The sequence below is a fragment of the Fundulus heteroclitus genome, chromosome 2 (genome assembly GCF_011125445.2).
Source record: "Fundulus heteroclitus isolate FHET01 chromosome 2, MU-UCD_Fhet_4.1, whole genome shotgun sequence".
NCBI classification, from domain to species: domain Eukaryota; kingdom Metazoa; phylum Chordata; class Actinopteri; order Cyprinodontiformes; family Fundulidae; genus Fundulus; species Fundulus heteroclitus.
In genome coordinates, this window is record NC_046362.1 from 27,653,103 (window position 1) to 27,679,365 (window position 26,263).

General features: G+C 40.6%; 2 protein-coding genes across 2 annotated transcripts; both read left to right on the plus strand.

The window, feature by feature from the left end:
• Positions 1-468: 468 nt before the first annotated feature.
• Positions 469-9,814, plus strand: selenoo1 (selenoprotein O1). Its single transcript, XM_012860291.3, has 9 exons — positions 469-1,156; positions 2,664-2,867; positions 2,961-3,138; positions 4,253-4,383; positions 5,622-5,899; positions 6,004-6,172; positions 8,095-8,280; positions 8,507-8,663; positions 8,769-9,814. The coding sequence occupies exons 1-9, from the start codon at positions 603-605 to the stop codon at positions 8,991-8,993; spliced, it is 2,082 nt and encodes a 693-aa protein (XP_012715745.3). The 5' UTR covers positions 469-602; the 3' UTR covers positions 8,994-9,814.
• Positions 9,815-11,526: 1,712 nt separating this feature from the next.
• mapk12a (mitogen-activated protein kinase 12a) lies at positions 11,527-25,588 on the plus strand. Its single transcript, XM_012860300.3, has 12 exons — positions 11,527-11,858; positions 12,598-12,727; positions 15,306-15,364; positions 15,488-15,599; positions 15,679-15,708; positions 15,820-15,867; positions 17,859-17,973; positions 18,487-18,558; positions 18,653-18,732; positions 21,527-21,605; positions 21,697-21,870; positions 22,018-25,588. The coding sequence occupies exons 1-12, from the start codon at positions 11,740-11,742 to the stop codon at positions 22,083-22,085; spliced, it is 1,086 nt and encodes a 361-aa protein (XP_012715754.1). The 5' UTR covers positions 11,527-11,739; the 3' UTR covers positions 22,086-25,588.
• The last annotated feature ends 675 nt before the right edge of the window (positions 25,589-26,263 follow it).

Here is a 26,263-nt window from a genome sequence, read left to right on the forward strand (position 1 = left end):
TATGGAAATATAAAAAAATAATTAAATCAGAAGTCTTAACCCCAATCATATTTTATAAGTGTGATTGGCCCAAACTGGGATCAGACCCACAACTGATGAAAAAATACTAAAATGATACTAAAATAAATTGTATATTACATGTAAAATATTTAAACAATCTATACCTATTTATCAGGAACAATTTCGGACCATTGAATTAACTTGAAGTAAAAAAAAAATGAATTAAAAAATCACAAATTATTATAAAACTGCATTTGGTGTAAAAATTGCCCACTCAAAATATGACCACAAGTACCGTCGTTCCTGAAAAAGAAAATACTATTAACTGTATTTTTTTTACGAATACACGTTTAACAAATTATAAGATTTGACAAGTTAACGACTGCAACTAGATTGACGTTCCGTCCCCGATTTTCTTTTTTTTTTTTTTTTACGTTTCTCTCTATGGGTGTAGAGTTATTGTTTCAAGTCGGACGTATTAAGGTGTAACAACGGCGTTTTCCAAACATCCGCCGTGGCTCGCAGTGTTATGAAAGCATGATTAGCATGCACGGTCCAGACTGCGCCACCCCGGACGCCACCCGACCGATGGCCTAGTTTTCATGGCTTATTTCGGACCTCGGCTGGGAGTGTCACGCATCTTCCCGCCCCGTGTGTCCGCCTTCAGACTCCTCGGCACGGTCAGGATGGACGACATGGGTCTGGCAGTGGGTCGGTCCGCTTTGGAGCGGCTCGACTTCGACAACGTCGTCCTCAAGAAACTTCCCGTGGACCCGTCCGAAGAGCCGGGGGTGCGACTGGTGAAAGGAGCGTGTTTCTCCCGGGTCAAGCCGGAGCCGCTGAGCAGCCCTCGGTTCGTGGCCGTGTCGCGCGGAGCCCTGGCGCTGCTGGGGCTCGACGGAGACGAGGTCACGAGCGATCCCCTCGGACCGGAGTACCTGAGCGGGTCCAAAGTCATGCCCGGCTCCGAGCCCGCGGCGCACTGCTACTGCGGTCACCAGTTCGGACAGTTCGCCGGGCAGCTGGGGGACGGGGCTGCCTGCTACCTCGGAGAGGTGAAGGTTCCTCCGGGACAGGACCCGGAGTTGCTCCGGGAAAACCCAAGCGGCCGGTGGGAGATTCAGGTGAAGGGAGCCGGACTGACTCCCTATTCCAGGTGACCGCTTCGACGTGACTTTGTTTACGTCGACGTCTGAAAAGTAGAAAGTCGTGAGGAAGTTCAACAGTTTTGTCGCTTATTTCAAAGTGTGAGAGATAGATGGGTGATTTATTAAACACAGTGGAATATTTTAAGTTGTTGTTTCTTACAATTATGATGATTTTGACTTACAAATGATACAAACCCATAATTTAGTGTCTTAGAAAAATTTTATATTGAAGAACATATCTAATAAAAAAAAAAAATATATATATATATACATAAATAAAAAGCAGAGCTGTTAGGCTTTATATATATATATATATATATATATATATATATATATATATATATATATATATATAAAGCCTAACAGCTCTGCTTTTTATTTATATATATATATATATATATATAAAGCAGAGCTGTTAGGCTTTTTTTCTTCAGAAGGGAGTTTTCATTTCTATGGCGTTGATTCTTGGCTGGGACTCCTTTGGATGAATTACTGCATCAATGCGGCGTGAAATGGCCAACACCAGCATATGACAAGGCAACCTAGATCATCTCCGATTGTGGGAACCTCACACACAACTTCATGCAATTGGGTTCTGTGCCTTTCCATGTCTAGGAGCTTAATTCCCAAATGAAATGCATACCTTGCTTTCACGGGGCACGGTGAGGACTGCTTAGCAACAGTCCACTTTTCCACCTTAGCCCATGCAGGTAAGACGCTTCTGACGTCTCCGGCTCAGGAGTGGCTTGAAACAGGGAATGCGACCTTTGCAGCCCATGTGTGGGATTCATGTGTGCTTAACGACTCGTGATGGGCTCACGACCGCCTCAGTCCCCTCGCTAAGCTCCCCTAAATGCTTAAATGGATTTTACTTGACAATCCTCTCAAAGCTGCGATTATCCTTGCTGTTTTTGCACCTTTTCTGTTGCGTTGGACAACTGGCAAGTCAGCACCCTTCCGAAACAATTGTGTAGGCCATAACATGGAATTAATGGATGAGAAAAAAAATCTCTTTTTCTATCGATATAATAATAATAATAATACCTTTCTACTGATGTAGTAGTAATAATAATAATAACAATATTACAGTAAACTAGATTTCTTGGACACCGAATATCAGGTTTTAATGATCTCTGAGCCATAATCATCAAAATTGCAAGATACAAAGGCTTGAAATGTTTCCACTTGTGTGATGAATCGATATATTTAAGTTTCACTTTCTGAAATGAGGGATTCAAATCATTGAACTTTTTCACCCTCTTCTTCTTTATTTTTGTGAGATGTACCTGTATGTGGTGCACCCATGGCCGTTTGAACTCCAGTTTTTTTCAGATAACAACAAACTTCAATGTATTTATTAGGATTTTATAAGATAAAATGACATGCAAGTTGAATCTATTTACTACTTGGATGACCACAAAGGGATATTGGTAGCATTTATGATTTTTCCCTTCACGTCACTATTGTTTATGTCTGTTGATCACATTAAATTAAAATAATGTACACCCCCCACAGGAAAGCCGATGGCCGAAAAGTCCTGCGGTCCAGCATAAGAGAATTCCTTTGCAGCGAGACGATGTTCTTCCTCGGTATTCCCACCACCAGAGCAGGCTCCGTGGTTACCTCCGACAGCAAGGTCATAAGGGACGTCTACTACAGCGGCAACCCCCGTTACGAGAGGTGCTCAGTGGTCCTCCGCATCGCTCCCACCTTCCTCAGGTGAGCGTGCCTTCTCGCTGCCTCCTGTCTCTGACGTCTGCCGTCATCTCTGTGTTTTCACCGGGCGTCGTCTGTCGCGCTTTGTCCGCGCAGGTTCGGATCCTTTGAGATCTTCAAGCCGGCCGACGAGTTCACGGGGCGGCAGGGTCCCAGTTATGGACAGGAACAGATCCGAGGTCAGATGTTGGATTATGTCATCGAGATGTTTTATCCTGAAATCCAAGAGAGCCACCCAGACCGGGTGGAGAGAAACGTGGCTTTCTTCAGAGAGGTAAGAGTTTACTGCAACCTGTTGGAAACATGCAACTTTTATCCGCACATAAGAGCTCATTTAGGTGTAAGATTTTACTTTTAGTGGGGAAATGTTGTATTGTTCTAGATTTTCTTTTTTTTTTTTTCTTTTTTTTTGAGCTGCTGGAATTTGTTCAGCGTCTGCTCAAAGGCTGTTCGCTCAGCTTTCTTTAACATTAAAGTTTTCACCATGATTGAATGCAAAATTTTATTGATAAACAATTTTCTGAAAGTCAGTATGGATTTAGATCCCAGAAATCCTCAGCATTGGCAGTCCTGGAATTAATAGAGGAAATCAGCGGCTACATAGAGAAAAAGTCATTGGCAATAATAGGTCTATTTGTTGACCTAAAAAAAATGCATTTGACACAATTGATCACAATATATTATTCAGGAAATTAGAGCATTACGGTGGATGTATGCATGCATGTATGCGTGTCAAACTCATTTATATATTGGGCCACCTTGGCATCATGAAGTCACTAAAAAGGCCATTTGAATGTGTATAGATGATACTTTCGATTTCATAATTTAATTTCAGTTCACAAAGAAATATAGAAAATGCACAGTAACATAAAAGTAGCACCCTTAGGCCCAGTTTATACAGTTTATCTGCAAAAAAAAGTCACTTTAAAATCTCATCATTCTGCATCACTTCTTCTTTTTTTGAAAAAAAAAAACAAAAAAAAAAAAAAAAAAAAAACCAGAAGAAACTCATCTGACCTAAACTCAGATGTCAGCTTTGTGGGAAAAGCTGACATCTAGTGGCAGGATGCCGTTACTACATAGTAAAAAAAAAAATCAACATTGACTACAGGAGGCATAGTTTTAGCCACTTTCTACAATCAAAAAGGATATATGCCTCTATTTTCCGACATATCATGCCTTTTGGCTCTTGAGGGCCGGATAAATTGCCTCGACAGGCCGGATTCTGATTCTTGAGTTTGACACGTGTGTATTAAGCAGTAATGAACATGTCAGATGCATTAATGAATGTTTTATTCCAGACAATCATATTGGGTCATATTATGAGTAAAACCTGGGTATTTGATTTATCATTTGAAGAAGCTATTCTTTTATCTCTTAAATTGTAGGTGATGTGTCGTACAGCTCGACTCGTGGCTCAGTGGCAGTGTGTGGGATTCTGCCACGGCGTTCTGAACACCGACAACATGAGTGTGTTGGGACTCACTCTGGACTATGGTCCATATGGCTTCATGGACAGGTCAGACATAGGGGTGTGATGTTTGTGTGGAATGAAGGACTTTCTGGTTATTTGGGGGGAAAGATATACTGGGTTGGTGAGAACTGTATCCATGCATTAATAATTCGATGCTCAGAGGTCTGGGTTTATTGTGGGTTTTCTCTCATCCACAGCGGTTTAAAATTAGACACGCAGGTCCCACTAATGTTAGGATAAATACTCCTCAACAGGTTACGGAGAAGAAAACTCTCACTTTGTGTTTCCATCCACAAGTTTCTAGAATACGTTTGGCTTTACGATTCTTATCTGTACTTGCAGAGCTGATATGAATAGTTCGGTGTCCAGGCACAAACACGTCTTGAAGCTTAGTTCATACATTTTTAATTGGCTTGAGGTCAGCGCTATTCCAGAATCTTAGTTAGCGTGCTGTATCCATGCCAAAAGCCGTTTTTTTATTTGTGTCTGAGATCATTTATCTCTTCTAACACCTAAATGTTTCCAAGTTGTTGCTTTTGAGTGTAGTTAAAAATTTCTATATCATGCTTTTTTTTTAAGCCTTTGCAAAGTCAACTATGGGCTTAAATGTGAGGAAATATTGCCTTTGGCAATACGAAGTATTGTCAGAAATTACGAGGATTACTCAAGACATGCATTAGTCAGGCGAAAGAACACTCTGGGCATGATTTTGATGAAGGAATAGAATCATGACATAGCTAAATGCTCAAAAAAGTAGATTGTCCATAATATAGGGCCTTTAATTGGTAGGTCGTTCTTTATTTTTCCATCAGTTTATATAATGTAGCAGTTCTAGTGACAGTGAAATAGGCCCTCAACATGGCGCCACCATCTCTCTGCCAGACAGTTGGTTCGGTCTTCTTAGGTTTAAAAGCTTCACCTTGACGGCTTTGTAAATTTATTCTTGTCATTTTGACCCAGTAGCTTAATCTTCATTTCGTTTGACAATGAAACTTTTTCCCAGAAGGAATTTGACTTCTCCATGTGGGCAACTGCAAATTCTTAGCTGCGCTGAGAAGTGTTGCATATGAAGCAGGGTCTTCTTTCTTAGTCAGCGTTGTCTCTGTCCATGTTGAAGTTAATCTCTGTGACCAATTTCCTATTCTTTGACTTCTAACCTGAACTGATAACCAATCGACCTTAGTATATAAAGGAGCGGGAAGCACATTCAGTGCTGAAGTATTAATAAAAATGACCGTGATGAATCTGCACAAGTCGGTTCAAACTTTCCCCGTCCATCTCAGGTTCGATCCAGACTTCATTTGCAACGCGTCAGACAACTCTGGGCGATATTCATACAAGGCGCAGCCGGCTATCTGCCGGTGGAACCTGGTGAAGCTGGCAGAGGCTCTGGCTCCAGAGCTGCCAGAGGATCGGGCCAAAGCCGTGATAAATGAGTACCTGGATTGTTTCAATCGCTTCTACCTGGAGAACATGAGGAGGAAACTGGGCTTGCTCAAAAAGGAGGAGCCCGAGGATGAGATCCTGATCACCGAACTGCTACGGACAATGCACGACACAGGTGGGGCTGCGCTGTGGGATCCTTCATGTGTTTTTCCTCGCTAGTAAGGAGCTTTAAATGAAATAGATCTTGACTGATTTTCATTTTTTATTTCTTCCCTCCAGGTGCTGACTTCACCAACACCTTCCGTAGCTTAGCTGAGATTTCCTGTCCATCAGAGGGAGACACTGAGCTAGAAAAGGAGGTCGTTAAGAACGCCACAGAACTCCTTGTTGCTCATTGTGCTTCTTTAGAGGAGCTGAAGTCGGCGAACACACCCACAATGGATCCACGGTGAGCTGGAAAGATAACGAAGGATGATTGTATCAGGACATGTTAGTTTAGTAGAGTTATTTACACTCTTTGACAGTGAAAACGTGGAGCTGATTAATGCCATGTAGCTACACAAATCCAAGTTTGTCTTTGTCAAAAGTGTGGTGTTTTCTAATGCTGGACTTTATAACCAAAGTCGCTTTCTCAGGCAATTTTGTTTAGAAATTTATACTTCGTGTGTATGTGTGTTCTAGACACCCTGTTCAAATTTGATGGTGAAAAAAAAACGCTTTATTTTTTAGAAGAACTCCTAACCTAAAATGCAACGCATATTTACTTATGTTGCAAAATGCATTTCCTGTGACGTCACATTCAGGAGGGTCAAACAATGAGCTGTGAGGTTACTGTTGTGGAGATGCCGACGTCTTTTAAGTCTACTGTTTAGACACAGTTGTCATATACTGCCCAGACGTGCACTTAATTTAATGTAGTGTATATTTCTGACTCAAGAGGGCACTGTTGGAACATAATGCAGTGTTTAAAACTGTTGGAGCAGGGGAGGTTTATGGAAAGTGTTTTCATTTCTCTTTTAAGCTATTAATATTTATGGCATACAGCTTGTGAAAATCCAAAACTCAGTTTATCATTAATTTGAAATAAGAAAATCTACTCGAGCAAAAAAAAAAAAAGTACTTATAACACAGAAATGTTATGCAATTGCCATGAAATGGCCTAAACCAGGAGTCACCAATCTTTTAGAAACTGGGAGTTACTTCACTGGTGTTGTCATACTGAGGGCTACTAGTACTGACCTTTCAACTAGAAAAGTCTTAGTTCATCTTAACTTTATGTGAAATGAACACATTTTTCATGCTCTGTTATAGATATTGTTGTCTTTAAATCTGCATAAATTCAAGTGTGAATAAATAGAAAGAGTAACAGAATAAAATTAAGTTTTAGATGCAGCTGACTGGCGGGTTATGCCATTTTTAGAACAGGCTTGTTGGCACCACATGTGGTCCTCAGGGCTGTTTATTTCTGGCTTTATACATTAACTGTATAAAGCCATATATATATATATATATATATATATATATATATATATATATATATTATAGTAAAATCACTGAACACTAGAGAATGTGTAATGCTTTATAATTTGCTTTAGGCATCACAATATACCAAAACCGTAAATATTTATAACGTAAGCTTCTCTGCAGTGCCGATCTTTAGTCTGGCTTTTGGTTACATCTAAGCATGAAAATTATTCAAAAATAGAGATGCACCGCTCCGATACACGGATCGGATATCGGCTCTGATATTGACCAATTAGCCATATCGGATATCGGATGAATTATGCCGATCCAGCATTCCGATCCAGTCATTTGTTTAAAAAAAAAATTATTAATATCATACACATCAATGCAGTTACATGGAGCAAGGACTGGACCAAGCATAGTCTACTATTTGGAAACATTTCAGACTTGATACGGCAATGAGCCGAACTTTAACACATAAATTGTGAGGGGTGATAGAGTTAAGTTCAACACCACAAAGCATAAGCACCTCCAAAAGCACAATGCTAAAGAACACGCTGACTTGTTTATTTTTATTTTTTTTATCAATGTTTATGTCAAGCCTTCACTCACACAGCAAAGTATACGGTTCATTCAACAGCAGTATCGGATCAGTATCGGATATCGGCGGAAATATATATAGATATATATATATATATATATAGTATATATATAATAGATATATATATATATATATAGATATATATATATATATATATATATATACTATATATATATATATATATTCTATGATTTTGTACAGGTAATTATTGCCTGTAAGTCCAAACGCAGTTAACTTTTCTATCGTACATATCGGCTCTCAGACTTTCTGCCCTGCTATGACTAGGTATCTTTTTTTGTTGACAGTGAATTGGCAATGTTGCTGTCGATGGCTCAGAGCAACCCGTCTCTGTTTGAGATGATCTCGGACAGGGCGACCATAGCGAGGCAGCTGGACAGAATGAGCAAACTGAAAGTCCTGATGGAGACCAGCGAGGAGGAGCTGAGATCCAGGCAGGTTCAGGAGTGGACCTCCTGGATCACTCTCTACAGGTAAGACACTTTATTTGCAAGGAAGTGAACAGGAAAATATCTTATTAGGTGAAAGGCTGTCCATGGACAGAATGGGGAGTTGTTTTTCTCCTGGTGACTAGGGATGGGTGGAAGTCTGACTGATTAAAGGGGCGGACAGACAGAAACGGGAGGAAGTGGTGTTGTCAGGCGGATGATGCTGCGTTACTGTAACTCTGAGTGTTTTCACTTTATCACCACTGCACAGGAAACGTCTGGCCCGGGAGCTGGAGGGTCAGAGTGACGTGCAGGCCGTCCGGGAGGAGAGGGCGAGGGTGATGAACGGCACCAACCCTCGCGTGGTCCTCAGGAACTACATTGCTCAGAACGCGATAGAGGCTGCAGAGAACGGGGACTTCTCTGAGGTCAGGATCGACTCCACGCATTCAGAAGTATTTCACGTTCCAGTCCTGTGCCCCTAAAACAGCGTTCCCTTAACATCTCTCTGTAACCGCTTTGCTGCGCTGCAGGTTCAGCGGGTCCTCAAGGTTCTGGAGAAGCCTTTCTCTTCTCAGCCGGGACTGGAACTTCCTGCCTGGGTGGGTTCGCGGGGGAGCTCCGCACGAGCGGAAAGGGAGGACGGCGAGGAGCAACAGCAGGGAGCCGCCGCACCGTTGAAAGCCGCAGACCCTGTGCCGTACGACAGCAAGCCCCCGGCTTGGGCACGCCAGATCTGCGTCACATGATCTTCATAAACTTCCTCGATTGCTGTCCTGCCTAATAGAACAAGAGAGTTGGAAGGTGTTGGTTGATCTTTTTTTTTTTTTTACACCTTTTATATCCCTGTACTATTTTACTCGCTGTCCAGCTTTCTTTTCAGCTTGGGCAAGGCAGCAACGAGGGAGTTAAAACAGGAGTGGCTCTTCACAGATTAGCATTATGACACAAAACAGACAGGAGGTGAAGAGGTGACGCGCTTCTTCCATTGCTCAAGGTTTCCAAATTTCAGCTGCCGGGGTTTTTATTTTTAGACATTTATTAACGCGGAAGGCAAAAGGCGTGTGGAGCTCAGTCGTGGCTCTGAATGTATATAAGCAGCTTCCAGAGAGAAGAGGCCTTTTGAATGCGTTTGTTTGGAGGGCTGTTTTAGTTCCAACCTTACAGAAACCAAAGTTGGCTCACCTCCATCCTGTCTGTTCAGTGTCCCTTCTGCTATTAATGATGATTCAGGCAACAAGTCCCACGTTGACCTGCCTGCCTCTGACAAACTGTGGCTTGTCACTTCAATAGAATACCAAATATTATGAGCACTGTGTAAGTTTATAAGGAAACGAAAAGCTTCCGTGCAAAAACACGCACAACAAAAGTGAATGAGATGCTTTTTTTTTCTTGGATGCTTGGGGTTCACAACATCATTTTTTTTTTTTTTTTTTCTATGAAATATAATGGGATGTAAATGTTTACTCACCTTGAAAAATATTGCCATTGCTATTTTCAGACAGTACCTGGAATGTAGAGCTAGGCTCTTCGTCAGCCATAACCTTACCTGTTTTTATTAAATAGACCTCTTGGCAGACTGTGTCGTTTGTTTTAGATTTCACTTTGAATTTTACGTTTTAATTTTAAAACAAAGAGCTGCATCTTAACTAGTAGCATTCCATTGCAATGATGAGAAGCGTGGTGTGCATATGTAATCCCTCCCCTCTATTCTGACACCCCTAAATAAAATCCAGTGGTGGTCACCCAAGCTTTGGAGGTATCACAGCCCTGTTCAAGTCCATCATCCTTGAAAGAGCACAGAGTGAAAGCTGTGTAGAACATATTAAATATACCAGTAAAGGTGTTATTTTGAAACAAGCAGGAAAAACTGAAACATTTTAATGTGTTTAATGTCCTTTACGTCTGTAGAACTTAAATACCCTGGCCATTTTTATTAAGGAACAAATGAATGACGCTGATATACTTAGACCGTGTTCTAAGCTCTGTTCTCAGACAAGTAGCATACACGTGTTTTGCTTCTGTTTGGTTTTATTAAAAAAAAGGGGGCTTTTTGTTTTAGCATAATATTACATACTTTTGTATACCTCCACTCTGCGGCCATCTTACCAACAATGTGGCATGTAGGAGCTACTTGTAACATACAGTGATTGAATGCAAACCATCTTTAAAAAGCCAGAGGTGGGATTGTCGGTCAAATGGTTCTAACTGCAGGCATCTGGATATTTAAAGCACTTATAACGTTTTTTTTTTTACTTTATAGAACACTGGATGGTGCTGCAAAAAGTATTATTGTAGTACTCATAGATCCTACTGAGAGCTGCTCCCACTGTTCATCCAGATTAAGGATGTACTGGTGGAGGTTTTCTATGAATTACACGAAAAACACGACAGCAATTTTTCAATTGTATTCTTTTTTTACATCTATATTATCCTATTTTTAGACTGGTTTCATATTTTGTGTTCTTTATTTGTGTAATTATGGACATTAGTCTGTTTTGAATTTGAACTTTAATGGGGTACATCCAGCTAAGCATGACATGCCAAGCAAGGAGAAGCAGCCAAGAAGCCCATTGGAGCTTTGGGGGAGCTACAGAGAACCAGAGCTCAGGTTGCAGAATCAGTTGATAGCCTAGTTATTAGTTGGATTACCAATATTATCCCTATAATAGAGCTAAAGACAAGTCTCAGTCACCTTCAAGCAGGACAATGATCCTAAAAGCACAGCCAGAAGAAGGGGATCAGTGCGAGCAGCATGTTCGTGTTAGAATGGACCAGTCCGTGTCCAGACCTAAAGGCTTTGATTTGTACCACTAAAGACTTGGAAATTACTGTTTGCATAAACTACCCAAGCAGTCTGACTGAGCTTGAGCTACTTACAAAAGATTTACCTCTGTAATAGAAAGGCAAGGTAAGTTACACAATTTACTCAGCGTCTGAACGCAAACGCACGCCACACCTTTCAGATTTGATTTGTGAGGGGAAATATTACTACTTATTTAACACGTTGTGCCGGAAAAAATACCACAAAGCACTTTTGAAGTTTGTGGCTTCAAGATGTGAAAAAGCGTGAATTCGCTTGTTTGATCCCTGGTTGCGTGTCAGCAATTGATTTCTGCGCCGCCTCTTCGTTGCCTCAGGGCGTTTATTGCGTTCCTGTCCCAGCACGTCTTTAAATATTTACTGACTGTACTCTGGCACCCAGGAATCCTGCCTAAAATCAGGTTCTTACTTTCTAGCGCAGCTCCAACTAAGGCGTAGCCTACGCATCAGCGGGTTTCAAACACCTGCCGATCGTCGAATTTCCCGAACTGTTTGTCACCTTTAATTATTGACCTTCGGTAGAAGTCGGGAGTGGCTTTTTAGCGACCTCGCTGGGTGCGCCTTGAACTGCGCTGCGCAATGAGCGCATAGGTGGGATCCGGCGACGGAAGAGACACAAGAATCACAGAGAAGGTTTTTTTTTTTTAGAGCGCACGTCTGAGCTGATATTTACCAACCATCATGGCAAAGCGGGTCAGACCCGGCTTTCACCGGCTGGAAATAAACAAAAGCATCTGGGAAGTGCCGGACCGGTACCGCGACCTGGTCCAGGTGGGGACCGGAGCGTACGGAACTGTGTGGTAAGTGAAGTAGAAGATCTGTTAATAGAACACGGATGCACTGTTCGGACAGGAGGCGGAGGAGGAGGGAGAGAGAGGAGATGCGTGGCAATCTAACAAAGAGCGTCAGTGAACAGATGGTGCCATCCGAACAGACACGCAGCGTTACAGCCAAACAAAAGAAAAGTGTCCACGCTCGGCTGAACACACGCTGTTTCACTTCCTCATACGTTGATGAAGAAGCCGCTCGCCGACACCTCCGCGGCGCTTTGTGGACAGCCATTCTGACAAGTCCCGGCAATCAGCGGGACAATCTGCCTGAAAGCGGGGGGTAGGCGGGGGGGGGGGGAGAGAAACGCTTTGCTGTGATCAGTGAAGTTCCCTGCTGCAGACAATGAAAAGCCTCCTGTCAGGCTCGCCCGGTGCGTCTCGCAGCGGGAGGCCCCCCCTTTATCAGCGATTACAACTGCGTGGGCGGCACCGAACCGCTCTGCCCGACTCACCGAACGGGCTGCGACTCAGTAACACTTGAACGGGTTTGAAAAACGTGGAGTGTGAGTTTAAAAAAAAACAGACAGAGGAGTGCGCAGGTTCGCCACCGTCAGGGTGCGTACGCGACCCTCGTGTTGCACAATAAAAAACCGTGCATGGTTCCTGTATCACAGAAGTTCCTGTAAACTCTTATTTCCTCATGCTTGCAATGCTGCAGGTGGTGATCGAAGTTGTTTTTTTTTTTGTTTTTTTTTTTTTATCCCCGCAGCTCAGCGCTGGACGTCAGAACAGGAACCAAAGTGGCCATCAAGAAGCTCTACAGACCTTTCCAGACGGAGATCTTCGCAAAGCGGGCCTTCAGAGAGCTGAAGCTTCTCACACACATGAAACACGAAAATGTGAGGAACAGCACGGCCAGTGGGCAGCTCTTTCCCCCCCCCCCCTTCCTATCAGAGCAGTTTCAAATCAACCAGATGCAACTGGTTTGTTTCAGTTGTTCAGGATATGTGGTAAATGTTGGTTACAGCGGATGAAAAACCCCTCTCAGAAAACAATAATATAAGAAAAGATGAGTAAAAATAGAAGTATTAACTTAAACTTGAGCCGCAGTCACTGACATCCTCCACAAGGAGGGCATGCAGTAAAAATGAAGTCATTACTAAGCGATCTGTTCAGGGGACTTTATCCAAGGATATTGATGGAAAGTTTAGTGGAAGGAAAAACTTGAGGATGACCACAGCCCAGAGGAAATGCTGAAATCATTGCAAGAGTTTCCCGGAGCTTGACGAGAGGTGGCCTGTGGCAGAATTACTGCATCAATGCAGAGTCAGATTGGAAGCGATTGGCCTGTGGTGCTGCTGAGTTGTTAAGGAAGCACAGAAAGCTTTAATGGCTACTTTTAGGTTGTCTGCATTGTTTGATCTGGTGTCTCTCACCTTCCTGTTAACGAAACCCCATAGCATTGAGTTTAGGTCAGACGAGTTTTTGTGCCAATGACGCACAATAATAATACCGTGGCCATTGAAGTAAGTTTCGGTACTTGCAGCAAGCGGTCTGGTAAATTAAAAACGGCATCATCATAAAACTGGTCAGCAGAAGGAAGCCTGAAGTGCTCTAAAGTTTTGTGGTAGACGGCTGTGTACGCTGGAACAAAGTGGGCCAACGCCACCAGAGGACACTGCGCTTCAGATCATGACTACCTGGATTCTGTGCCTCCACACTCTCCCTCCAGACAAGTGGCAATTGGCTGCACTGGATTTTATTTAGTGGCATCAGAGGAGAAGGGATTAGGCCAAAGCATCCCACACCTCTGATTAAAAAAAAAAAAAGATGCTACTTATTAGGATGCTAATCTTTGTTTTTAAAATGAAAATGTAAGATTCAAAGAGAAAACCTAAAATCAACAACACATTGTCTGCTAAAAGGTCTGTTTAAAAACAGGTTAAAATTGATGAAGAGCATATTTCATATTTTAAGATTTTAAACTTGGTATACTTTTCAAGTGGTTTGTCAGAGACAGGCAGGTTAATGTGGGACTTGTTGCCTGAATCAGTGGAAATAAGCCAAGTTTGTCCTAAGATCTTAATTTTCCAAATTTTGGAGACTTCTGAGGTAACTTTTAGGCTAAAGTTAAAATTTTAATCAACTTAGCGCACACACAGTGGCTTATGTCATAAAGTACCAGTGAAAAGTTTCAGAAATGCAATTAATATACTTGATTTCTGACGTGGTAGTGCACTTTTAAGCATTCGTCCTGTGTGGAATGATTATTTAGCATATGGGCACAAACGTGAACAAACACAGCTATAATATTTATTTAAATTTATTCAAAGTGTTGCACCTTGACCACACTTTTTTGGTAGCCATCAACAGACTTCTGGCTTGGATGTTTCAAAAAGTTTTTTGGAAGAGTTAATTTAAGTTGTTTTGTTTCTTCAAACAAAACCAGCTTTTAAGCATAATTCCAAAATTATAAATCATGCTGAAGTTGGTGCTTTGGAAAGACTTGTCCACATCAGTTGGGATGTCTGTTTGAGATCATTTTTATGACGCCTCACTGTTTTATCCAAATAGCTGTTGTGTTTATGTGAAGTTGGGAATTTGGAGGTACCCCTTCATTAACTCCATCCACCTAGTGCAATGCACCACTCCTCTGGTACCCAAACAGCCCCACTCACGATGATGTTATTAACATCTCCACCTTTGATTCCTTGTGTTGAGCAGGGAATCAGAGAACTGTAGCCTGTGTCCAGGTTACATCTGTGTTTGGTGGTTCTTAAAGCACCAACTCGGGTTCTGGTTATATCTCACCCGAACTCCTGAATAGCCATGGTGTCACAATCCTGTTATCCCTGTTTTGAATCCACCCTTTTCTGAAATTCTTTCTTCCTTCCACCCAACTTTCCATCGACAAGCTTGGATACGGTTCCTCCTGAACAGCCGGCTCTTTTGGGAATCGCTTCTTTTGGCCTACCCTCCCTATGCAGGGTGTTAGTGACTATCAGCTGGGAAGCTATCTTCCCTATTGTTATTCAGACTGTAACATAACAGTTCTCTTTCTAAAACCCATTTTATATAAGTCTTATTTAATTGTTTTTTGACAAAACTGCACTTTGGGTTTTCATTAGCTGTAAGTCAGAAACATAAATTTTTACCAGCAATGAATACTTAAAATATTGTTATGTTTTAGTTTCACTTTTTGTACCGAATTATGGATATACATTCACTTTTTTATTGATATTCTAATTTATTGTAATGTGCCGCTACAGCCAGTTAATTCCTGCCAAATTCAAAATTAAAGTCAGTGACTCACCTCTAATTAAGTTAGCAGGATATGCGTCCCAAATCTATAATTCTCCTCAGGAACTTCTACAAACTTGGACTGGCCCTGATCGTTGCAGTGTATGATCTTTATTTAGAGATATGTGATGAGAAAAATGAAAGAATCCCGTATGTAATATGTTTCCTCTCCTGCAGGTGATTGGTCTTCTGGATGTGTTCACTGCAGACCTTTCTCTGGACAGATTCAAAGATTTGTAAGCATGCGTTTATTTTTCTCTCATCCCGACACCGCCGCGGGAAATGTAACACTCCTCTGCTTTTGCACTAAAGCGTGCTGTAAAAATCGACATAATTAAAATCCCTTCTTGCCTTTCAAGTTGTCTGGTGATGCCGTTCATGGGAACAGATCTGGGGAAGCTGATGAAGAAGACCAGACTATCAGAAGAAAAAATCCAGTATTTGATTTATCAGACACTCAAAGGCCTAAAGGTATGATATTGCGTCCACACAGGTTTTATTTTTTTCATGTTTCAGCTAATTAAACCCATTCTCTACATCTTTCTTTCAGTATATCCATTCTGCTGGTATAGTTCACAGGGTGAGTTTATTATCTATGACATCTGTGAGGCGTTTTGCCTCTTTATGAGGCAGAGATTTACTTCTTTCCTCCGAGTTGCTAACTTGTGGATTTATATTTGTGTTTTATCAGGATCTCAAACCTGGAAATCTTGTTGTCAACGAAGAATGCGAGCTCAAGGTACAGCTGTTCACATCCTTGTCACCCTATCACTTCCAGTATACAGATTTGCTGCCACCCCTGTAACGATCTGTAAACAGAAATGCAAAGTCAACTTTTGTTGTTGGAAAATAATCTTGCACTGAACTAATTACGAACAATTCAACCTTTATCTTGATTACAGCCATTTGATGGTGGGGGGAAAATTCCAAATAAGTAAATTTGAAATAATTATGAACAATTTGACCTTTATCTTGATTACAGCCATTTGATTGGAATAAGTAAACAATACTTACTTAAATTATTGTTTTTAACCAAATCCATCCACCCATCAATGCTTGCTCTTCCACTTATCTGAGATGGGGTCGCCGAGACCAGACAGGATTTCTCATCCCTCCAGCAAGTTCTGGGTCTTCCCCTGGGTCTCCTCCCAGTGGGACGTGCCCAGAAATCTCCCAAAGGGGACATCCTGAGGCCCAAACCACCTTAAATGACTCCTTTCAGTGAAGAAAAGCAGCGGCTCTACTTTCAGCTTCCCCCGGATAACAGAGCACCTCACCCTATCTCTAAGTCTGAGCCCAGCTATTCTCCGGAGGAAGTTTATTTGGGTCACTAGTATCCAGAATCTCGTTCTTTGGGCCATGATCCGTACCTCGTCACCATAGGTGAGGGTCGGAACGTAGACAGACCGGTAAACCTAGAGCTTTGCCTTTTGCCTCGGCTCTTTCTTTACCACCATAGACAGGAGCAGACGAAATCCCCGGTCTGCTTGTACATCTCTCATTCCATCCTATCACTCCTGAGCAAGATCCAAGATCCAAAATCATTAGTAGCGTCATAGTTGGTTCCACTGTTGTCAATACATTTTTCTTTTAGAGATCTCTGGCCAATCCCCTTTTGTGTAATCTCTTTGGATCATCTCAGTTCTACTTTATGCTCTTTTTGCTTTAGCTCAACATAAGGTTTACAGTAGGTCTGTGGACGGACATGGCCATTTTTGTATCTGGTGAACAATTCCTACCATTTGACCACATGTTATATATCACTGTCCTCCTGAAAGGCCTATTTTTAGTTTACTGGTGGATTTTTATTTTTAATGTCTTGGTCTTTAAAGAGTTTGTGCTGCTTTTGTAAGAGAAACAGGGCCACAGATTCTCCACCATACTCATCAGTGAGCAGTGGGGTTCTTTTTCATGTTTCCGCCCTTTGTTTCTCACCAGCCTTACCTTGAAAACTCAATCTTAGTCTAATCAGACCGAGCCACACTTTTCTCACACTCCACATGTTTAGATTTGTGTCCTCGTTAAGCTTTGTTGAAGCTTAGATTGTGGTACACCTTTCACTTATTGCTCCTACAGTAGATATGGGCAAGTTCACTTAGGTATTTTCTTTAGTCATTTTCTGACTTACAAAGATCACACATTTGCCTCGCTTGAAGAGCATGTTCTCCGTTCATCAGGGTCCGATAGTCTTGCATGTTTTATAAGCTTTCCTGTTGCCATTGACCTGATATAAAATGATTTGTTCATTAGCAGGTTTTGGCAGAACTTGTGTGCATGCTGAGGAGGTGAAAGAAACAGGGCTCCGCAACACATCATATATTTCTGACCAGGAAACCAGAACATCTTACTGTTATTCATTAAAACTTCAAAGAAACTCTTAATAACTCATGAGGTATAGGTTAGAAAATGCTTAATTTACTCTTATTTTTAAAGAGTTGTTAGGGCTACCAATAATTGTGGCAACGGTAACTGTACTGAAAACAATAATGACTTTACATGTTTTTTTCCCTCCAGTCAGATAATTCTAGGTTGCATTTCCAAAAAAGTTAATCGTGAAATGATGCTACTGCAATAAAAAATGAACTAATTATAAGGCTTTTTACACATTTTTACCAAGATGCCATATCTGTATGTGTGTTTTATGACTCCCTCTTTCTGTTTATGAAAATGCAGATGTTCACAGTTCATGTAAATCTCTAAATATTTTTGTCTGTGCTCATGTCCTGTCAGATCTTGGACTTTGGTTTGGCTCGACAGGCAGATACTGAGATGACCGGGTATGTGGTGACTCGATGGTACAGAGCCCCAGAGGTCATCCTCAACTGGATGCACTACACAAAGACGGGTAAATGTGGAGAGAAGCGACCTGATGCTGGCAGCAAAATATCTTGCTAATATTTAATTGTTTGACATGAATTTGATTTTATTAGTGTAAGGAACTTGCACATTTTTTATGAAACCTCCACTAGCTCAGAGATTCTGCTGTGACAAAATATTGGCTTGTTTTACCAAATAAAAGTCAGAACTTGATAGAAAACAAAAAATGGAATAACATACTTATTGATTGATAATTACTATTTTATAAATCTTGAGTATGTGATTGTTAATGGTGCATTTAGAAGTAGATCACCATACTACTGTAGCTATGATATAAATGGATTTAGAAATAAAGAATACACCTTTAACTTCACAAGAGCCTCAGAAAAACAAATTACAATACAACTTTCATCCACTAGGTGGAGCTGCCTTAACATCTAGCAAAACATTCTTTCAAATGCATTCCTCTCAGGTTTCAGATCAATGACCTTCGATTTGATTTGGCTATCTCTTTCTCAGTGCTGTTTTGTCTGTTCCACAGTTGACATCTGGTCTGTGGGCTGCATCATGGCTGAGATGCTGCAAGGAAAACCCCTTTTCAAAGGCAGTGACCGTATCCTTTTTTTTTACCAATCGCACCCTCAGAGTTTATCATCTTGTGCTCGCTTTGCTTTTTCCAGGTTTGAACCTTAACATGTCCTCCATAGACCTTGATCAGCTGAATCAGATCATGAAGGTCACAGGAACACCCAATCCAGAATTTATATCAAAACTAAACTCCGAGGAAGTGAGTTCAGATTTTCAAATCGAGACATTATAAACATGTGGTGTTAGAGTTTTAGCAAATAATGGTATGTTTGGACTCTGTGTTGAGCAATACATGTTTATCCTGTGACTTAAAATGTTTTCGTTTTTTTTAACCCTAAGAGTGCTGGGGAAAGGTTTATTTACAGTCACTAGTAGCATGAATGTTGAATGATTTTACAACAAGTAACTTTGATGAATTACAAATTTTCAGGGTGAGTTTATGGGAAGCTTACGAATTCGGAAGTAATCCTCCTTTTTCATACACTTATACACCTTTACCAAAGTTAAAGCCGCTCCACAGCAGGACAATTCCAAGGGCCTCCAAAAAGCAAATTTACATATATAAATGTGGGCTTTAGGGATGATTTAGATTTAGATCCCACCCATAATTCTTGGCGGCATCCCTCTGCATTGGACTACGTGGATGGAGTTAATGAGGACTATACCCACATTTCCAACTTCCCATAAACACGACTGCTAGATCATGTATATGCCGTTCTCGGTCCTCTTCTGTTTGCTTTTTATTTGTTTCCACTTGGTGCTATTTTTAGAAAGCAAGCGCTGCGTACCGTTTCATTTCTATGCTGATGACTGCCAAGTCTATTTCCCTTTAAAATATGTTGGTTCTGTTCGGCTTCTTCTTGATTGTCTCGTTGACATCAGGGGATAGAGAGTAATGGATTCCCTTTGTTTTAATGGGAAAAAAGAGGGAGGTTATGCTTTTTAAATCCACTGGCTCTAGTAATATCCCTTCCTTTGATTTTTCCTCTTTGGCTTCTCAGGAACAGCTCAGCATCACTAATTTAGGTGTAGAAATGGACCCCAGCCTAAAGCTTGACACACATATCAATGCTGTGGTTAAGTCCTCTTTCTTTCCACTGAGGCAGATGTTAAAATTTAAACCCCTCCTGTCTAGACGCCTAGAGACAATAGTCCATGCTTTTATCACCTCAAGCCTGGATTATTGTAACTCTTGACTGGAGTTAGGCAGGCCACTCTCTCACGTCTACGACGGGCTCTAATCCATTTAAAAATAATTTTGTTTTTAACCCTGACCCTTCTTTATTAGTCTGAGCTGCTTCACACTTATATGATATCTCATGCTCTTAGATCAGAGCATGAGATATCAAGTGGAGAGTACTGATTTGACAAGGTGTCAGGAATCATGGAAAGGCTTAAGCTACTTTGGAGTACACTCGTCAAGGTCATCACAGCTGACTAAACCTGACTGGAAAAAACATTGGGCTGCTGAAAAGAATCTTGGACAGGGGGATCACCATGACTTATTTTACCAGTCTCGCTGACAGGTTTGGGGAAAGGATGTCAACAAGTTTCAGAGCTTAAACGGGGAGATTGGATAATTTTTTTGGAGCTTTTCCAGAAAGCTGACAATTGTCCTGAGCTGAGTGACATGGATTGGCAGTTTAATGTTTGCCTTTGCTGTGGATATACTGGTGCACATGAATGAACTGAACACAAGGTTCCAAGGAAAAGAAGAAATGGACACAAAAATGACAATGCCTTCAAAGCCAAGTTGACTGAAATGTCACGCAAATCTTTTGTTCATTTCCCCACACTCATAATGCTGAAAGAAGTCCCTCCTCATGTGAAAACATTCCTGTCCTCTATACACGGATTGTGAACACATTGAGCCGTCACTTCAGCTGGCGTCATATCATTTCTCACAAGATCGCAAAACAGCACTGCAGGAGTTGCAGTCTGAATTGGTCGATTTTTAGCGGAACCCATCTTAAAGGAGAAGCCCAACTTTCTTACATTGGATGAGTTTTGGATGAGTTTCATTAAATGAAGCCAAATGTCCATGGATAACATGACAAAGATGACAATGAGCACGTTGCCGTTGTTCGGCTCCATCTATGTGTGTGCGCAGACGTTTCGTGTGAGGAACATCAACAGATCCCCACAAATCCCAACTGACTGATGGACACCGGAAATCTGTAGTAAAAATTGCCACAACCAAGCTGACACTGGACTTTAATGCACTGGAAAAAATGGATGACGAGCAATTCCCACTAAAAGTAAATGTAGCATTTTAATCTTTGAGAATTTCCCTGTTGTGTGGACTAATGAAGAGAAATGTGTGTGAACTAACATATATTGTAGAGATCTTGTGTGAAACAAAACCCTCTCCATCCATCTGATGTTGGCCTGGCCCATCTGTTGAATTTTAAGTCAATGTGGCCCCTGATCAAAGAAGTTTACCCACCCCTGGGCTAGCTGGTTAAATTCGGACAGTTTGTGAACACTGTTTATAATTTATGACCTTTGCTTATTAAAAGTTGGTTTTGTCCCAGGAAACACACCAACTCAAACGAACTCTTCCAAAAAGCGGAATTGTATGTTGAGAGCTACCAAAAAGTGTGTGATCAAGGTGCAAGTCTTTAACGTGCTTAAATATCGTGGGCGCATATATATATATATATATATATATATATATATATATATATATATATATATATATATATATATATATATATATATATATATATATATATATACCATGGAGTTCATCTTTTTAGAGGAAAATCCACCAAAAAATTCCATCTTGTGCACCCAGGTCAGGTCTTGCATTTGAAGCTCATGTTTGCTGTATGATCATGACACACAAGAAGAAGAATGCTTAAAAATGCGTTTTTCCCACTGGACCAAAAAGCAAATATAATAATGACATTATGGAAACTTTTCACTGGGACTGTATATGGCATTTTATTATGTGTATGTGTGCGTTGACCTGATTCAATCTTTACTTTTAGGCTAAAGGTTACCTCAGGAGTCTCCAAAAAACGGAAAAGAAAGATTATAAGGCGTTGTTTCCCTCAGCTAGTGCCCAAGGTACATGTAAACATTTTATATTTTGTCAAGCTTCGCTTTTTAAAAAGAAAATTATTTTCAGCTATGTCTGTATTTTCCCTTGTTTTCTTAGCTGCATCTGTGCTGGAGCACATGCTTTTGCTGGATCCTGAGGAAAGAGTGACTGCTGTGGAGGCTCTTGCTCTGCCTTACTTTTCTATATTTAGAGAACCGACAGAGGAGACTGAGGCTCAGCCGTACGACAGCTCGCACGAGGACAAGGAGTTGACTTTGGACCAGTGGAAACGTAAGGCTAATAAACTGATCAATACTTCAGGAGGCCAATAAAATCAACATGGAGGGTGTAATTTCAGATCGACTGAGGGGAAAAGGGGCATACAACATGGCCTGTGATGCTTTGCTGAATAAATCCCCACTGTGCTTCTATCTGCAGGTTGTGCCTTCACAGAGATCTTGACCTTCCAGCGTGCGATGTTGGATGCGAAGGAAACACTACTTTAAAACTATGAGTAGACTCTACAGCTCAGACCCAAAACAAACTAACTCAGAACAAAGACGACCTTTTTGATTAATGAATGTCCAACAAGCCTGCTGCACATGTGGCTTTCAAGGTTTTCTAAAGTCCATGAAACAAATAATATCGTGTTTCTGTACAGTCGTAGCTTATCACTGCACTCACCTTCAGCTTTCAGGTGTTTTAGGGTTTTCAGAGGTTCTCTTCATATTAGATCAGTGGCACCCAAACCTGGTCCTTAAGTAACCCTATCCTGTATGTTTTAGACATGTTCCAGCTCACCTGATTCAAATGGTTGCATGACCTCCATTGCATGCCATCAAGGACTGCAGTAGCCTCTTAATCATCAATTTATTTAAGTCAGGTGTGTGGCAGCATGCAGGACAGGGGTACTTGACGACCAGGTTTGGGACTGGTTTAACCCATTTAAAGGGGACATATCATGCTTTTTTTTAGTTTTTTCCTTTTCACGTTTAAATCATTCAGTTGTAGTCTATATAAAGTGGAACTGCAATGCTTTGATCTGAATTCCTCGTTGATTCACTCCCACGCTCCCCCTTTTTACGCATGTTCTGAGGTGCGTCTGAGTGCAACTTGATTTGGAGCTGTCTCTTTAAATCTAAAGGGTGGCACTTTACAACTCGTCCAGGTCGCAGTGTGTTCCACTTCCCCCCCATTTGGCCATTTTTGTAGTATGCAAAACATTTTGACTTATCCACTTGTAGCTTCAGCATCCTTCAGCTTAGACCACAAAATTGCTCAGAGAAACGGGGAGACCCATGAAATTGGTAAGCCAGAAGTCCATGACCTTGTTTAGCAGTTCCACAGCAAATACTGTGACCCAGTTGTTCAAAAAACTTATTAGAAAACAGAAAAAAACTGAACAACTTGAAAAATATGACCCAGAAAGAATGTAAAGATTTCTACTCGGTTCCTTGACGTTCTACACTGAAATTTCCTATGTTCCTAGAGAAACTGCAACATGTATTTAAAGTGTAACTCACCCCGATAAAAGCACAATCCCGCCCCCAGACAAATTTTCCGCGCTGCCATATTACGTCATTTTGGCTTCCAAGCCGCTCTGCGTGGCCAAATGTTTCCACACCGCACAGTCCCGCATGGAAAAAAGTTGGCGGACGAACAAGCGCTCCTTCTGGCGGAGGTTCTTAAATATAGAAATCTATGTGATTCAGCCAAAAAAGGTCACTGTGATCAACAAATTGCTAACAATTCCTGGACAGAAACTGCCGTCACTTTTGGAAGAAAGTAATATGCTAATGTTTTCTGCTTCTACGTGTAGTAGGGTGTAGTACGCCTGACATAGGAGCGCAACGCAGGGGTGTTGTCAGGAAGAGGGAAACTGGCAGCTAGCTTATTTGACATCGAAGAATGGAGAGTGAGCAGAAGGGTAACAAATGTATGCTAACCTTTTGGTAATAAACTGCTAACCTGAGAAATGGTATGATCAATTCTGGCAATGCTCACAATTCTGACTCCTGACTTGCTACTAAGCCGTGTGTTTGAGTGAGATGCTTTTATACCTAAATGTGGGGCTATGATGACCAAAGCATTTACCGTTTGAACCAATAGGAAAATTCAACTGCAGTACCCCTCCGTTCAATCCTAAGAGGGCAGCACTAAGACAGTTTTGAGACAAATGTCGCAGTTCACATGAAATGAAAACGGTAAATTGCTTGTATAGCGAGTCCGACTATCCCAAAGCGCTTTAAAGTGCAGTCATTCACCCTTTCACGCACAAATTCACACTCTGTATTGTGTAAAAATTAAAAAGAAAATGCACAGTAACGTTAAAGCAGCACCCATAGGACCAGTTTATTTGCAAAAAATAAAAAAATAAAAAATATTGATTTTGGGGTGAGTTACATTATAAGGGCTAAAACTGTGGATTTTGCATGTTATGTCCCCTTTAAGGAATTTCTCATCTTCTTGACAAAGAGAAGATGAGTTATCTGCATTTTTGAATTTAAAAAAAGAAATATTCGACAAATAGTTATCAACAAGAAACATGGACCTCAAGCTGTATTTGCCATTTTCAAGTGTTTCATTTATGTTGTTGACAGCTGAGTTTAGCAAACCTTTTCAAATATTGCTGGTACAATTTTTTTTTCTTTTATTCTACTCCATCTCAAAAGGTTACTTGTGATTTTTTTTTTTTATGACACAGCTCCAGCATAAACATATCCAGATACTGCTGAACCAGAGTAATGTTTGCACAGTATTTTGAAAAGGCCACATCACACAGCGCATGTCCAACACTGAGTTAAAGGTACCTACAAAAACTTTGCAAAAATGAGGGTGATCTTTTTTTTGCATCAAGATGTAGCAGATTTAAACACATTAAAGCTAAAAAAAACACACAAATAACAAAGATGTGTAACCAGCATTGCATTTTAAAATGGGCTATATGGCTCATCACCCAGGGTGCCATTTTGTCATGTAAAGTACTTTTTTATAGCTCTTGTCTTTTTGCTTTTTAAGTAATGTGAACAGAATTTGATTCTTTCTGATTTAAAATATCAAGTATTTAATGATCAAACCAGAACTGGCTTATCTAGTGCTGAATGAATGTTTTTAAAATAACAATTTGAGGTTTATTAGGCCCTTTCTTCTATTTGTAAAAAAAAAAGAAAAAAGAAAAGAAGAACATTTTCTATTTGTTTTTGTTATTAAAACCGCCTTAGTTTGGGACGAGCATAAAATGCACAAAATATCTGTTCAATCTTGAACAGAATTTGTTAGATAATTTCTATGGGGGGAAAAAAAAGAGGATTTTTCATTTGTTGAAGTCATTCTCATAGTCTTGCAAATGTTTTATTTCTTACAACTATGTGTGGGCAACATTTGGCTGTATATGGGGGACAGGAGGGGCTCGCCCAGGGCACCATTCCTACAGGAAGCACCAGCGCATTCACCCGGTTGACTGCGTTACACTGTGAGTCAGGAAAATGATTTTCTGTTGACAAAATCATGGGGTGACATTTGAACTGGGCTGCATTATTTCCATGTTAAATGTATTTGTTTTGTGTCTTAAAAAAAACCCTATTTATAGGTAGCCTTGCCTTGATAAATGTAAGGATTCATTTAGATTGCAAAAATTGTTATTTAATGTAAGGTAAGGTTTTTGGAACCTTTCCCATGAGCAATGACTCTTTCTGACAGCTTTTCAAACAGATGTTTGATTAGATTCTTTTAAAACCTATGCATTTGTGTCAGTTAGCATAAGCTGTGACTTTATTTCTCCCCCGTGGCCTTTAAGGTAATACACACATGCCATTGAGAGGAACCACTCTCCTCTCAGTTGGTTATGCACAATAATCCACTTTTTGATTCGAAGAAAGCTGTGGATCACTGTGCTTCTTTTAGTGAAACAAAGTTGCACAAGATGCAAAGTCTGCAGAGATGTGTGGATCAATGTTTGTAGCATCAATGACTTTTTGTTCAATAATAAAAATAAAATCTGTCTAACACATTTTGTGACAACTCACTCAATTTTGAGTCAGCTGGATGTTGAAGCTCTTGAACTGCACTCCGCTAAGTAGTACCACAATTACTACAGTTCTACAGTTTTCCTGGTTGCACTTTTTGCATTTTTTGTTTTAAACTCTGTGATCATATACATTAAGAACATATAGCAAAACAATAAAGGGAAAGGTTATTGTATGATTTTCTTTAAAGAAAACAAATATTGTGCATATCCATTACAGAAAAGGTATTTGTCTTATTTATCCATTATTTATGGTTTAAGGGTTAACAAATATGCAGAAAAACCATCAATGTTAAAAAGAATTTATTGCAAAGCCAGAGCACTTTCATTTGATTGGTTGTGTCTTATTGAACTAAACCAGATCCCCATCCAAGTTGAACTGAAATTAACACTAGGTGGCAGCATAAAAACAAACAAGTCCCCGTAACAAGTTGTAACACAACTTGATCCAGCTTGTCGTTTCAGACCGAAACATCTTGACAATTTTGCCCGTATTCTGAATAATGCTAAAGAATTAACCTCAAGAGACTTCAGTGGTTTCCATGACTTTTTCCTCCGTTTCTACCATCAGCTCAAACCTCTGTAACCTAAATGTCTGTACGATAACGACCTAGAATAAAATAAGGACTACAATAAACCTTAGATTTGTAAAGCATTTGC

Excerpts from the sequence above, each read along its gene's own strand:
- mapk12a (XM_012860300.3), top strand. The coding sequence starts at position 11,740 with ATGGCAAAGCGGGTCAGACCCGGCTTTCACCGGCTGGAAATAAACAAA. Across the intron at positions 15,868-17,858 it reads ACGAAGAATGCGAGCTCAAG|ATCTTGGACTTTGGTTTGGC; the intron begins GTACAGCTGTTC and ends ATGTCCTGTCAG. Across the intron at positions 17,974-18,486 it reads GATGCACTACACAAAGACGG|TTGACATCTGGTCTGTGGGC; the intron begins GTAAATGTGGAG and ends TCTGTTCCACAG.